The 14,009-nt window shown below is 36.3% G+C and overlaps 1 protein-coding gene across 1 annotated transcript in view; it reads left to right on the forward strand.

Moving 5' to 3' along the window:
• LOC124160493 overlaps window positions 1-12,049 on the forward strand; it is a 178,806-nt gene extending 166,757 nt beyond the window's left edge. Inside the window, exons 20-27 of the mRNA XM_046536350.1 lie at window positions 182-325; window positions 909-1,023; window positions 1,605-1,716; window positions 3,474-3,596; window positions 4,001-4,233; window positions 6,512-6,594; window positions 8,421-8,593; window positions 10,464-12,049. Coding sequence (XP_046392306.1) covers window positions 182-325; window positions 909-1,023; window positions 1,605-1,716; window positions 3,474-3,596; window positions 4,001-4,233; window positions 6,512-6,594; window positions 8,421-8,589 — 979 coding nt within the window. The 3' untranslated portion in view covers window positions 8,590-8,593; window positions 10,464-12,049. The remainder of the gene's footprint in view (window positions 1-181; window positions 326-908; window positions 1,024-1,604; window positions 1,717-3,473; window positions 3,597-4,000; window positions 4,234-6,511; window positions 6,595-8,420; window positions 8,594-10,463) is intronic.
• Window positions 12,050-14,009: the final 1,960 nt, after the last annotated feature.

A 14,009-nucleotide genomic window follows, 5' to 3' on the forward strand; every position in this document is an offset into this window, starting at 1 on the left:
ACTTTTGTGACAGAAAGTTGAAATTGTGATAGTAATTTAAGTGTTTAAAATAATTAAAGGATATACTCTTCACTTGCTTCATGTGGAGTTCAGGAAGTTTAATATTATAGCAGAACATTTGTTGCCATATTTTTGCTTGAAATCATATGTTTATGCACAAAATTTTGTGTTTTAATTCCAGGCCTTCCCAGAAGTCCCCAATTCCTCTGAATCGCTACGACAATTTCCTTGATGATGTGCCGTCCAAATCTAAATTAAGGGATCATACCCCTGAGCCTAAGGTCGTTGCACGGGCCCTGTACAATTTTGTCGGACAGACGTCCAGGTATGTGAATTACTGGCAGTAGATAATAATTTCAAGGCTTGTTCAACTACTAATTCACTCATCTAATTTCATTCAGTTGATAAACATCTCTATACCTTATATCTAAGATCTTTGGTGAAAACAGATGTGCATGAGCTAAAAATCTCTTATAGAATATTTTTCCCTAATTTATCACTAAAAATTTCAGGATTATAGGTACATTATTGTCAAGGTGATTCTTGAAATATTCTTGTAACTCCATAATTTATTGTCATTGGTTTTGCTTGTCATATAAAACATCTTCGTACATTTCCTAAGTCTTTTGTTACTGATTGCATTCATGTATATTTTATTACTTCATTCATAAAAAGACTTACCCTTTCAAATATTTATCTATGACAGGAAGAATTTAATTTACAATTTCACAAATCCTCTTCTCCATGTGTTTTAAATACATATATTGCAAAGTAAGCATCATTCAATTAATTTATGCTTCAATCGTCTTTCAATTTAAAATTTTCATATTTATTGGACATGGAAAATGTATGCATCATCCCATTACAATTCCACTTGCACTGAAGTTGACACTTATTTCAATTGACAGAGAACTGAGCTTCAGAAGAGGAGATATTATTTTTGTACGCAGACAAATAGACAAGAACTGGTATGAGGGGGAGCACAACGCAATGATTGGACTCTTCCCCTTCAATTATGTTGAGGTAAGATTTAAATCTGCCTGGTTCTTTGTGCATTGTGACCAAATGGGTATTGCACTGTTTGGTGGCAAATTTCAATAAAAAAATATTCAAATGCATGAATGACAGGGAAGGAAATATCCCATCTTAATTTCTGACTGCAATTGATGAAACTGTAATGTATTAAGAGCATCTATTTCATTGCCCTTGGAGGGAGATAATGGCCTTGTTCTCTTAATTTTTTATTGCCTATTACGATGGTTTGAAAATTGAAGAGATAATTTTTCTGCTATTCAATGATGCCTAAATCTTAAGCTATTTGCAATGAGAAATTGATGTGCATCACCCTTTCACAAATAATTTTATGAGGTCATGAACTCATGCTGAGTGTACTTATATCAGCTACTCCTTTTTCTTGTCCATGCACCTTGTGTTGGCCATTGTTGATAACTCTCTTGAGAGCTTTTCCTTCCCGTAATCTGTTATTGTAATCACAGACATAATTGCAGTAAATGTAGTTGAATCTATCGTTTCTGTCACCAGTTACATCTAAAGAGGTTAATGTTGAAGTGATTATACTTATTTCCACTGAATTTGCCTTGCAGATAATTCCTTATGATGGAATTAGAACGATACCCAAGCGTCCGACTGAAGGCCAGGCAAGAGCCAAATATAATTTTGTTGCCCAAACTCATCTTGAACTCTCCTTGATTAAAGGTAAGGAGTGATTTTCAAGTGCTCATTTGAATTATGTGCATTTGATAAATAATGGGGGAAATGATCTCTATGGCCTCCATGGATAGGTTATTCAAATGGGGTTCCAAATGGCTGCAACATTTTACACCACTCGTCAGAGGAATTAGACAGAAACACTTCACCAGAATGCCCTCCTATGGCAGTTTACGGGAATTACTTCCATGCCAGGGACTTCCACAAACACAAGCACGTACCCCCGAATGGACACCTTTGCAAGGCTGTAGGACCTCACTAAGGTGACCTTTGGTTGTAACCTGGGACCCTTCGTAGAGCTGGAATGGTCTCTCCTAAGGATGCCAGGTTATTATACACTCACACTTCTGTGGTGGTTTATGGAAATGTTACTTCCCCGCCAGGGACCACCACAGACCATACACACTACCCAGAAGTATCCTTTGTGGGGCTGTGGTGACCTCTCTAAGGTAATCTGGGTTATAACTTGTCCTCCTATGCAGAGCTGTAGGGACTCTGCTTAAGGATGCCGAGTTTTGCCACAATCACACTCACAAGCACTAAACACAATCACTCACACAAGCACTAGGGTACGAATTTCTGGTAAACCACTTAAAGAGAGCGTGATCAAGATTACACAAATGAACGAGGGTGAAAATCGAATATGTATATCGGCCAGAAAGTGGCCCTCTTCAAAGTTCATACTTGCCCATCCAAGGACAAAAGTGTGTAACATAACTTGTATGATGTTAGGCACGATGTGGTGGAAGTTCATAATATTGCTGAAATGACACATTGCAATATTTCCACTTATAGATTTTTTTTACACTACGCGTTTCGTCATTGCAATGACATTTTCAAAATGTCGTTGTAACGACGAAACGCGTAAAATAAATCTATAAGTGGAAATATTGCAATGTGTCATTTCAACAATGTGTGTAACATAAGACAATTTTCTACAGGAAATAATACCATCATACTGTAACATGAAGATGTCAAAACCTATTGCTTGAACATGTATTAAGGCTGTTTTACATGGCACACGGTATTGCGCAATTTGACGTACGTGCGAAGGCATAATCAAAATTGCATCGTGTAAAGCGGTGAATTGCTAGAAACACATGCGAGAATGCATGGATGCGAGACGGCACAATAGCCCCTGTTCTAATTTCGTTCATGCATTCGTGCAATTCCACGCCATTTTAGAAATTAATGCAGCTCTAACCTGCGCAATTCCATGCCCTGTGTAAAACGGCCTTTACAATTAGTTTTTCTGCATGAGAATTCGAGTGTAAAATCTTACATGATTCATTTCTGTGTATAATCTTTATTATTATTATGCTAACAACTTTACTCAGGGCTCTTCCCAGCAATTTTGAAACATATTTAAATCAATGTTTCAATTTTTACAATATTACTAAAGCTTATTTCATTTCAACTGTGCTTAAGGAACATTAATGTTCTTTCATCAGCAAATTCCGAAACAATTACCATCAACGTTCCTCAAAGTCTTTTCCTTTTTATATCAGACTAAGTGTTCAGAAGAGAAAATTCACTAGGGCATTGGAAAAATGAGGATATGTTGTTATTTATAATCATATTGCCAGATCCAGAAATCACCACACTCGACTTGACTCAATACTTGCGATTAGTTTACAACTCGATTCAAGATCAAAAAGTATGACTCAACATTCCTAACTATGTATTACCAGCAATTATAGAGTAATGCTTAAAAAATCAATAACTATATTTGTGACTCATTTCAGGAGAATTAGTTGTCCTCACTAGGCAGGTGGACAACAATTGGTTTGAAGGTAGAATCGGTAACAGGAGAGGAATCTTCCCAATTTCGTATGTGGAGGTCCTTGTGGAGCCAGGCGAGAGACCAGGTACCTATGCATGTCCAGAGTAAAATTTAGCAGAATTTCCATAAAAATAATTGTTAATGTCTGAGAAATGAAATGAAGTAGATGAAATTAAGCAATCATAAATTCCGTGTCAGATCAATCGCCAAAATTCTAAAGTTCTCTAATTTTTACAAAACTTGATAATGATGAATGCAATCACAAATGTATACATGAATGCGTATTTTTAGATTTCAACGATGAAAACTGTCTGAGATATAAGCATTGCAAAACTCATTTTTTTTTAGGGTTTTTATGTGCTACTCCAGATCAAGCTCTACCCAAATTCACAGATAATAAAGTAAAATCTCCCTGGAGAGCCATTGACAGAATTGTAAAAACTGCCTAAATTTACCTGTTCAGTGATTTGAATCTTAACTTTCTTGCAGTTACGCCTTCAAGCAAGTCCGCAACAATGAAATCGCTGACCTCCCCAGTGTCCTCCTCGCTTCTCCTCAACGGCAGCAGCGTGCTGTCCAACGCGGCCCACAGCCAGCAGCAGCCTTACCACCAGCAGTACCTCGGCAAACAGCAGAAGCAATACCAGGCGCCTGCCTCATACTCCTCTCAGAAAACCACCACGTTCACATCGTCCCTTGGAAGAAATCCATACTCATCAAAAGTGAGTTATTGATGTGTGGCACAATATCTGCCACAACACGTAGTAGAGAAAATCGGGAATGTTCCAAGAACTTCCAGCGCGGTGCTTGCATTTGCCGTTACTATATAAACAAGCAAGCTTGGCCAACAATGATTCAGCCAGTTGTGCCTTGTGGTAGGGCTGATGAAAGATCTAAGGTTTTCCCGGCGAATAGACTGGAGAAAGAGTTCTCAGGTTTCCAGCCAGGTCCAAGGGTTTTTCAGGACCGATGTTTCGAAGGCTAAGTCTGCCATCGTCGTCTTCTATTCACCCTGAAGACGATGACAGGCTTAGACTTTGCAACATCAGTGCTGAAAAAACCCTTGGACCTGGCTGGAAACCTGAGAACTCTTCCTCCAACCATTCTGGGTAAAAAATGGGGTGCTGAAAATTGAACAAAATGCCGCAGCAAAATGTCTTTTCTTTAAGAGTTTTGAGGTGAAACTTTTTAGAACAAATATTCATCAGTCTAGATAAACTTTAAGGTTTACAAGATGCTTTAGTTATCTTGCCAAAGTTGCTCTTGGTGGGCACCAATAAAAGAGTTATGTATCTGAAAAATGGAGAATATCCAGATTGATTGCTGTAAATTATTATCATGTACAAGGTGTGATCAAAAAGACCGGACTGATTTTATAACTTGTTTATTTTGACATATGTTGATCGAACTTGTCACCCTCAAATTACATGCCTTGGCTGATGACGCACATTTGCCAACATTTCTTTCAGCTCGTATCCTTCCTGGTTAGCTGCCTTAGCTGCGCCTTACAATAAGTATTAATTTGCGCAATAGAGTCGAGTCATGCCATTTCAAGGTTGATTTTATCTTTGGAAACAGAAAAAGTCTGGAGCCACATTGGAGAGTAGGGTGACTGTGGGATTGTGGAAGTTCTGGTTTTGGCAAAAAACTCTGTCACGATCAGCGAGTGAGTTGGTGCGTTATCGTGGTGGAAATGCCATCATGAGAGATGAATTTTGATGCGACGCGCGTCATTCCCAAAATTTCTATCAAAATTCTCTAACAGGATCCAAAACTAATGTTCACTTCTTCGGCTACCTCCCTACCAATTAAATGGCAATTTTCCCGCACCAAATCATTAACAAATTTGCATTTTTGGGGCCTGTCGATTTGGAAGGCCACCCCATTTAGGAATCTTCATCTGTCAAGGTTCTGCCTGATTTAAAACAACTGTACCACTTAAAACAATGGCTTCAACTCACAGCTTTATTAACAAAGGCTTGGTGAATCCTTCAAAATGTCTCCATAGCATTTTTGCAAAGTTTGAAACAAAATTTCACTCACACACCCTGTTCCTCTAGCTTCTTCAATAGTGCCATTGCCTGTGGCGACGAACAGGTTAAGACATGCACCACTGCTGCTGCGTAACAACTTGACGTAAACAAATGCAACATCTCTCGTTTTAGTCGTAGGGTGTGTCGCAATGTGGTGCACTTTGTTTCGTTTCGATCCGTTGAACGGTTTGCTCAGAATAAATTCAGTCCAGTCTTTTTTTGATCACACCTTGTTAATTTCCGTAATGATCCATTATATGCTTCTGATGAATCATATCAAACTTAAATTTCACCTATCCACACATTGAAGTGTTTTTGAGGAATTGCGAGTCTAGCTGCCAGTAGATACCCTATACAAATGTTTACACAGATCCCGATCTGCCATTGATTGCTTACATCTGACTCTAGATGATTCTTGGTCACTTAGGGTCAGATGTAAGCAATTGATGGCAGATAATACCAAGAGATTGGTGTATTGAGCACTTCTTGATTCTTGGCAGTGGTATTTCTATACTATTTTCAGAAAGTCAGTAAGATCTCAATTTACTTCTCATGCTTACATAATTTTATTTACTACATCTAGATTTTTGCTAATGCTGTAGATATATGTACATATATGGAGAGGGATAATGGGTGTTCAATATTATTTTTATGAAGTAAAAAGAAGCCATTTTATTCTTTTCATTGTAAAAAATTGGGCCAGTAAGTTAGCCCTATAGATCTGCTGGTAGTAAAAGTATTAAGCTTATGTAGTACATAATGAGCGTTTCAATTAAATTACTTTGGGTGTTCATAGCCTCTTAATCATAGCCACTGGTGTTTCCTATATCATAAAAATTACAATGGAAGAGTCTAGTAGTCCATTCCACTCCACTCATTGATTGGCATTCCATGATAAAGATACTCTGGTTATGACCGATAGTACTGAATGAGAACTGTACTGATTTTTATCTTCTCTGGATTGCAGACTCGCCCATCAGCAGCACAGAAACTGCAGATTCCATCAGTCAACCAGACATTGCACATAGATACTCACTCAGATCCTGTTCCGTAAGTATTTCAGATGAAATATTGCAGAATAGAAATAGAAGAACAGCATATCATTAATATGTCTACCAGTAATCCTGGAATACATTGGAAAATCAATAATCCAGAATGCTTGAGACCAGACATATTCCAGATCAATGATATTTCTCGCGAATAGATGGATTACCTGGATGTAGGCAACACTGTAACAAAGAAAATATTTATTTTGGAACGTCCATTGTTATCAGCCGAAATGATACCTTGTTGACTAAAGGGTCAAGCAATGAGAAAAACCAAATAAAATTCATAAAATTTATGATTAAATATTCAAAAAGTTTCAAAAGTTCTCTGTCTATAAATTATGAAGGCAGATATTTTTTGAAATTAATCTTGATGTGAGTACCCCTAAATGGAAGGAAAATGGCACAACATTTATGCAATCAGACTAGAACATCAACATTTTCCCCCTCCACAATTTTCAATGTTCTTTTGTCACGTAGTTCTTGTCATTTTCACAGCTACTAACGTAAACTTATCGGTAGGTAATCATTAAATCCTCTGATCGGAGGTAATGCCACTTCAAATAATTTACTGTAAATAATAATGATTTTGAATTTTAACTCTTACCGTTAATATAAGTTGTCACAGGTAATCTTATAAGTGCGGAGAAAGTGAATATTTTGGAAAAATTCCTTGACATTAAATTCAGAAACAATCTTTGACGACACCCGCCTAATGACCCACTTGAGAGCTCATTGCAGGGTGGTCTTTCACTCCCCTCATGGAACTGCTTATCTCAATCCCAGGTCACAAATGGGGGCCATTAGGAATGGTTAAAAAATGCTTTGAAATGCCTCCTAGTGAGGAGGGATTGACATATGTTATATAAAAATTATAATTTAAATTTATTTACATAAATTTTAATAATTTAAATAAATATATTTTTTTTAAATGTTGAAAATCACTCAGTTTAGTTGAAAGACATCAGTAGAATTATTCGCCATGAGAGTTATCATTCATGAGCGACTCATATTTTTATAAGGATCTTTTCGGATAGATTTTAAGTAATTTTGGGCATGTGGCACCCACAATATGAACTTCAGCCCATTTATATTCCTCCACTAACTAAGCCCAGAAAGTTCAAGGAATAGACATCGTACATTGATGCTGTGCATTCTGTTGCTTGAAATCACCACATCTCGGTATTCGAAGCAACGGAATACAATATTTTGTAGAAGAAAACAGCAAACTAGTCGACTAGCTCTAGCGGGTTTAGCTTGAAGACAGCCAGGCTCTCAGATGGAAATTAAACAACTAAGATACATATGTAGTTGCATGTTCAGTAAGCAACTAAAAAAAATAGAAATTTTGAAAAACTGTGGAAAACCGTCCGTTATCTGGATCATTCTGTTATTTAAATTTCTGGATTATTATTCTTCTAGTGTATTGAGTTTTTTTAAGTGGTCACCAAAATTCATGGGTCCTATCACCTTGCAGAATGCAGGACACTCAATTATACTGAATCAGCAGGAAAATTATACACTTAATGTTTCTTGTCATATTTCCCCAAAATAGTTCACATTTAAAACCTTTAAATCAATGTAATTTGCTTTTTTTACCAACACACTTCATCAATATTTAAAAAAACTGTTGAAGAACTATTTTCAATTTCATGCTCTTTCATGAGCCTGTCAAGGATGTTCAAGAGGGTCAAGCTGCATTGTTACTTTGGGCAATTATTATCAAAAAATTATTTATATTTTTCACTCAGAGTGCATGTAATTAAATTCACCATTTCATTACTTTGCAAGGAGTAACTTGTAATGGTGAACTTGTTTGTTTTTTGTCAGTTATCGTGCTTTATACAACTATAAACCTCAAAATGAAGATGAGCTGGAGCTGCAGGAGGGAGACACAGTGTATGTCATGGAGAAGTGTGATGATGGCTGGTACGTCGGCTCAAGTCATCGCACTGGCTACTTTGGCACCTTCCCTGGGAATTATGTGGAGAGAATATGAAGAGGTGAGGTGTTTATTGGAGAAGTAAATACATAGTCACACTCTAGCCAACAGAGCAGGCTTAATGAGTAATCAGATGCCTGGGTTTTGTGTGCACTCAAAGTTTATACCACAGAAAAGTGTTAATATAGTTAATAAGTGGATACAGTGCTTAGTGTTGACCGCAATGCGCCGGAACAGCATTCTGGCTTCTCTCAGGGAAAATTGGGTATAATAATTTGGTGCTGCCAAGTGAAAATGTTTATGATGAAGACAGTATTGTACTTTAGAAGTGCTATTTCCAAATTCAAGTCCAACTCAAGGGAGTTATTTAAGTGAATAGTTGAAGAAAAGTTTATACGACTAGTCTTCATGTTTGAGTACTGCATGTAAAAAAAGTTTTAAACTTTTCATTGTTTTTTAATTTTAGGAGAAACATGATTCTTCATTGTAACTTTAAGTACACATTTTTTAAAAATCAGAAGTTTCAGGAAGGTTAATGGGGCCAATCTTTGGAAATCATCCGTGGATCTATGCACCCCAATACCTACAATTTAAGAAATTAGCCACCAAGTGCATATGCAAGCAGTGATGTAATTCTATGAAAGGTGGAATCAAATCAAGGCCGAAAAAACTTTTATGCATGTAGCTCAATGAAGACTTTTTAATGTACAATTCAAGCAAATAATTAAGACGTAAACATAGTGAGATGATAATTTGATCTGAGAATTGCAAATTAATCAAACCACTTGATGAAAATACCTCAACTTCTGTTACCGTATTGTTATCAATACACTCTACCTAGCCATGATTCATTCCCTGAACGAAGCCTGAAAAAATTTCACATTAAGATACAGGAGATCCAGGTTTCTAGCTCTTTCCTCAACCGATAGAAGTCCTTGATAGATGGCCCCAAATGTGGGTGTTTCCTGACTAACATTGGCATTTTGGTGCGCAAAAATTTTAACTTTTCAGATTTAAAAAAAAATGATGCATCCGACTGCATACCTTTGCAAATTAGCAGCATCCATTGCTTAAAAAAACTCGCTAATCCATAGTTTTGCAATATCACGACTGGGTTTCAAGATTGCCCTCTATGTATTCAAACAATCTTCCTGCTTTATGTCAAATTGTCGAAATTATCATGCCACCTATTCATAAGCATGGAAAAAGCTAAGGAGAACACAAATCAATACATTCGTGGAGTAATGGGCTCTGCAAAACATAAAAATCACTCGAATTTTCAGTTACCTACTTTGCCACATCATCTGCCTAGATGTTCGTGGATGTATGATTGCCCCTAATAATTTGCCTGTGGCACACATAGTGTAAATTATACTGCCTGAAATACATCTCTCACTTAACTCATATTTCCCTTAGCATGATACTTTTCAGGAACATATCTGTAGAGCTAAGTGAGGTAAACCTGTACTTAAATGTAGTTGTTGAATGTAGAGTTTGAGTTTTTTTTTGGTGTATGATATATGCAGAAAAGTTTCTTGTGTCTCCCACTGGATGTTCATTTGGGTAAATGGACCCAAATGGCTAAATCTGTCATCTTCTTCAGGGTTAGAATATGGAGCTAAGTTTTTGTCCATATTTGAACTCTTTAGTGCCATTCAATTTACCAAGAATTGCAGAAGCTCCTCCTCAATCCGCCCCGCAAGGTGAATAATTATTTTCTCTGAGGACGAGGTATGATTAAAATATTAAAACTGATAAAAATGATATTAAAACTTGTGTAATCATAGGCTCTTTCTCCTGGGTGAATAACTGAATAAGCATCATCCAGTTAATTGGCTGGTTTAACTTTGCTCATCACTGTGGCATGAAATGCAAATCATAAGTGAATATGTCAATAAATTTTAAACGTATTCTCCTCTGTCTCTTTTTAGGTGTCACTTAAAGATTGCAAACGGATGAAGTCGAGGCTTCATTTGGCTGCAGCTGTCTGGTGTTCATCTTCTTGCCATGAAATGGATTTTGATCATTTTAATACCAAAGAATCGATCATATTGTTGTTAATATTGGTTGGGATATGGAAACATATGTGCTTCCATTTTGAGTTTGTGAAAACTGTTGATTTTAAATTGAATACTTGTTTTTATATGAAAGTGAGTACCTACTGTATTCAGAAGGTGCGTGGAACCTACAAAACTCAAAGCGATATGGACCTTCTGAGTTACAGACATCATTGCTTATTTATTTATGCAAATGTGTTTGCATCTATGCTGACTTGGTAAAAGTTAAAGCTTTAAGGCAGCGATAAACTGAGCACTGAACATAAATTTCAGTCTGCATCGTTTCCAGCAATATGGAACAGAAGTACATTACCTGTAATCTCTCTTTTAAGAATTGGCAAGTGCCCTTGTACATAGAACATCAAACATTGTATACTCACTGCAACATAGGATATCTAGTCACTAGTGATAGCAAAAATACATACACCAAGCAAACAATTCGAAGGTGGGTGAACATGTGTTCTCATAGCATGAAACAAAGAGCTCATGGTACTATTTTTTAACTTATTCATAGATATTGGCCTAATAATCAATGCAGTGATTTTTGTCTCAGTGAAAAATAACCCGATGAAGATGTTTATTAGACAATACCTACTCGAGAATTGGCATTTTACATGTTTTGCAGAAGGATATTTGGGCCATAACCAATCTCCACATTATGCCTCAAGACAGTCTGTGCACATAAAAATAAATATTAATTACACTCATCAGGGGAACAGACTTTTTCCAGGTCTCAATGACTACGCAAACAACTGAGTTTCCAATAGCATGTCAGTAAACTGTGCCATTGGTGATGGTTTCACTCTTATCGTACAGAATGATATTTATTTTCTAATAGAGAAGCCTTTTAATAAGCTCTGAATTTTGTATGAAACTGCAACTCTAAATTTCATCGTCATGAATCATTTTTCTTACTCTGACAAAATGATTTGCTTTCTTTTCAATCGCATGGTCAATCAAGCCTCCTTGTTGGTTCAACAATAACTCCAATTGGTTGGTATTGATGCAGAAGAGCATTAACTTTTTCTTTTTCTTGATACATACGTTTCCTCAACTGAATTTTTGTTCTCTCTGTAGAACCTACTGATAGTTTAAGCCTAACTTAATCAAAACTTTAAATTGTGCAGTGTTTGTGTGTTATTACAATGGAGAATATGGAGAAGCACATATTCTATGAGAATATTTTTTTTTATTTTGCTTTGAAATTTTATGGTAGGTATAACAATTTGTATCGCTACACTAAAATCAAAAGAGAGCACTGACCAATTATTGCTTCATGTTGGGAAAAAAAATACTTGATATTGTAGTGCCTTCAAGATGACACATAACACCATGTGACAAATTTTTATATTTATTTTCATTTACCACTGATTAATTCTTGTTTCATTTATAGTCTTTTATGTTTAATTTAAGTTGAATTTGTTATCATATGAATAAAACATGAGAAATGTTGAAGAGAATATTTCTTAGGTACGATTGATTTCATTACACGAAGTTGGTTGCCCATACATTGAGGGAAATCTTAAATATTCTTACTAATTGATTGATTAAATATTAAAATTGATTGATGCAATATAGGTACTTACTAATTGATTGATTGCTAGGTGTTCAACAAAAACTATAAAACAGTTTCTCACATCTCAAATTGAAATACTTTAAATACAGTTGCTTCAGATGTTTAATTTTCCCCTTCTAAGAACCTAACTTCATCATGTTCTAGCTCATAAAGCTAATAGTGAAAAACCAAATGTCAATTATTAAAATCTAGGCATGGTGATACAAAGGCATGCTTTAAACAAATATTGAACATTTAGGTAGGTGGCCTTTTGTCACATAAATGATGTCACTGATCCCCATTAATGAGAGGATTTAATATTGCAAATATATTTTAGCATTTTTTTTAAGCCAAAGAAGCATGCAAATCCTTGATCAATTGCGTGACGTACTTCAGTTCCAACTCCTTGTGATTAATATAAAAAATCAGTGGATTGCTAAGAAATTGAAGAACAATAAAAAGTAGGCAGGAGATTTTCTATAATCATTTTTCTACTTGCTGTTGTTTCTGTCGAACAGCTGAATGGCTGCCAAAGGTCAACTTCATATGCTTGGTTAAAGGTGAATGAAAAGTTTTTACTTGTAAAACTGTTAAACTGACCATGATACCTATTAAAATACTAGATTAAAAGTAATACCGTGATTAAAACTGAAATAATCTGGATAGCTCTATTTCAAGTGCACTTTTCTGACTGAAAATGGGTATTGAAAGAATATTGGACCTACTATTAAAAGATATGATCCATCATATATCTTTGATTTGGAAAAATTTTACTTGTAAATAGGAATGCCTACATAAATGATCTGTGAATACTCATTATATAAGTGGGTGCACCATTTAAAAAAGTATTACTGTTCCCTTATTTGTATTTAGTGTGATTTGATATTACATCATGATATTTAAACACTTTATAAACTGGACATTCATTTCCTGTCATTCAGTTTATCTTTGAGCTGGAAGAATGAGGAGAAAGGAAGCACTCTAATTCAGCCAGAACAAGTGCATTCATACACATAAGGTGCAATATATGTACAACATGGGTACAGTATTGCTTGAAAAATACATGGTTTATTGGTGAATTTAAGCCTTTCCTGCAGGTACCTACGAGAGTAAAATGTTTTCCGTGCCACAGGTAGCATAAAGATATTTTAAACCACTGTCAATGGAGCTCTTTTTTGGAGTGGAAATATGTACCCAGGCAGTGGCACTGACTCAATGGGGCCTGAGGGGGCCCGAGCCCCCTCAAAAATTCATTAGAGGTGTGAGGAAAAACTGTGTCAGACTTGTCGATTTTTCCCGGAGTGTCCAGATATCGATATTCGAGTTATCAGTGTTCTAATGTTGATCATATAACTCTTCTAAAATGCTTAAAAAAACTTAAAACTTGCTACTTATAAAATTTCCGGGACATGATAACCGGTTTGGGCCCCCCCAATGTTATTTGTAAGTCGGCTTCCCTATACCCAGGCAGTGGCGCAGCGAGAGGGGGATAAACCCCCCCCCCCCCAGAGCTCAGAGAAATTTTTCAAGTTTAATCCATTTTACTTAATTGGATTGATATTACTAATAGAATAGCGTAAGGATTAATAAAATATCCCTCGGAAAGCGGTAAAACTCACCATTTTGAACCATTTATCTTAAACCTCTGCAATTTACTAATCTCGCACCTACCACTTATCCTGATGGGTATTCCATACCCCCACACACCCCGGTATTAGTTGCACCTAAACCCCCTCCAGCCTTAATTCCTAGCTGCACCCCTATACCCAGGTATTCCCGTCCGTCCGATTAGGGACCCAACTCAACCTGGCCATTACCCAGGCCTCTGGACTAAACCCTTTAACTCTATCTTAGCACGAGCCCAT

The sequence above is a fragment of the Ischnura elegans genome, chromosome 6 (genome assembly GCF_921293095.1).
Source record: "Ischnura elegans chromosome 6, ioIscEleg1.1, whole genome shotgun sequence".
In the NCBI taxonomy this organism is placed as follows: Eukaryota; Metazoa; Arthropoda; class Insecta; order Odonata; family Coenagrionidae; genus Ischnura; species Ischnura elegans.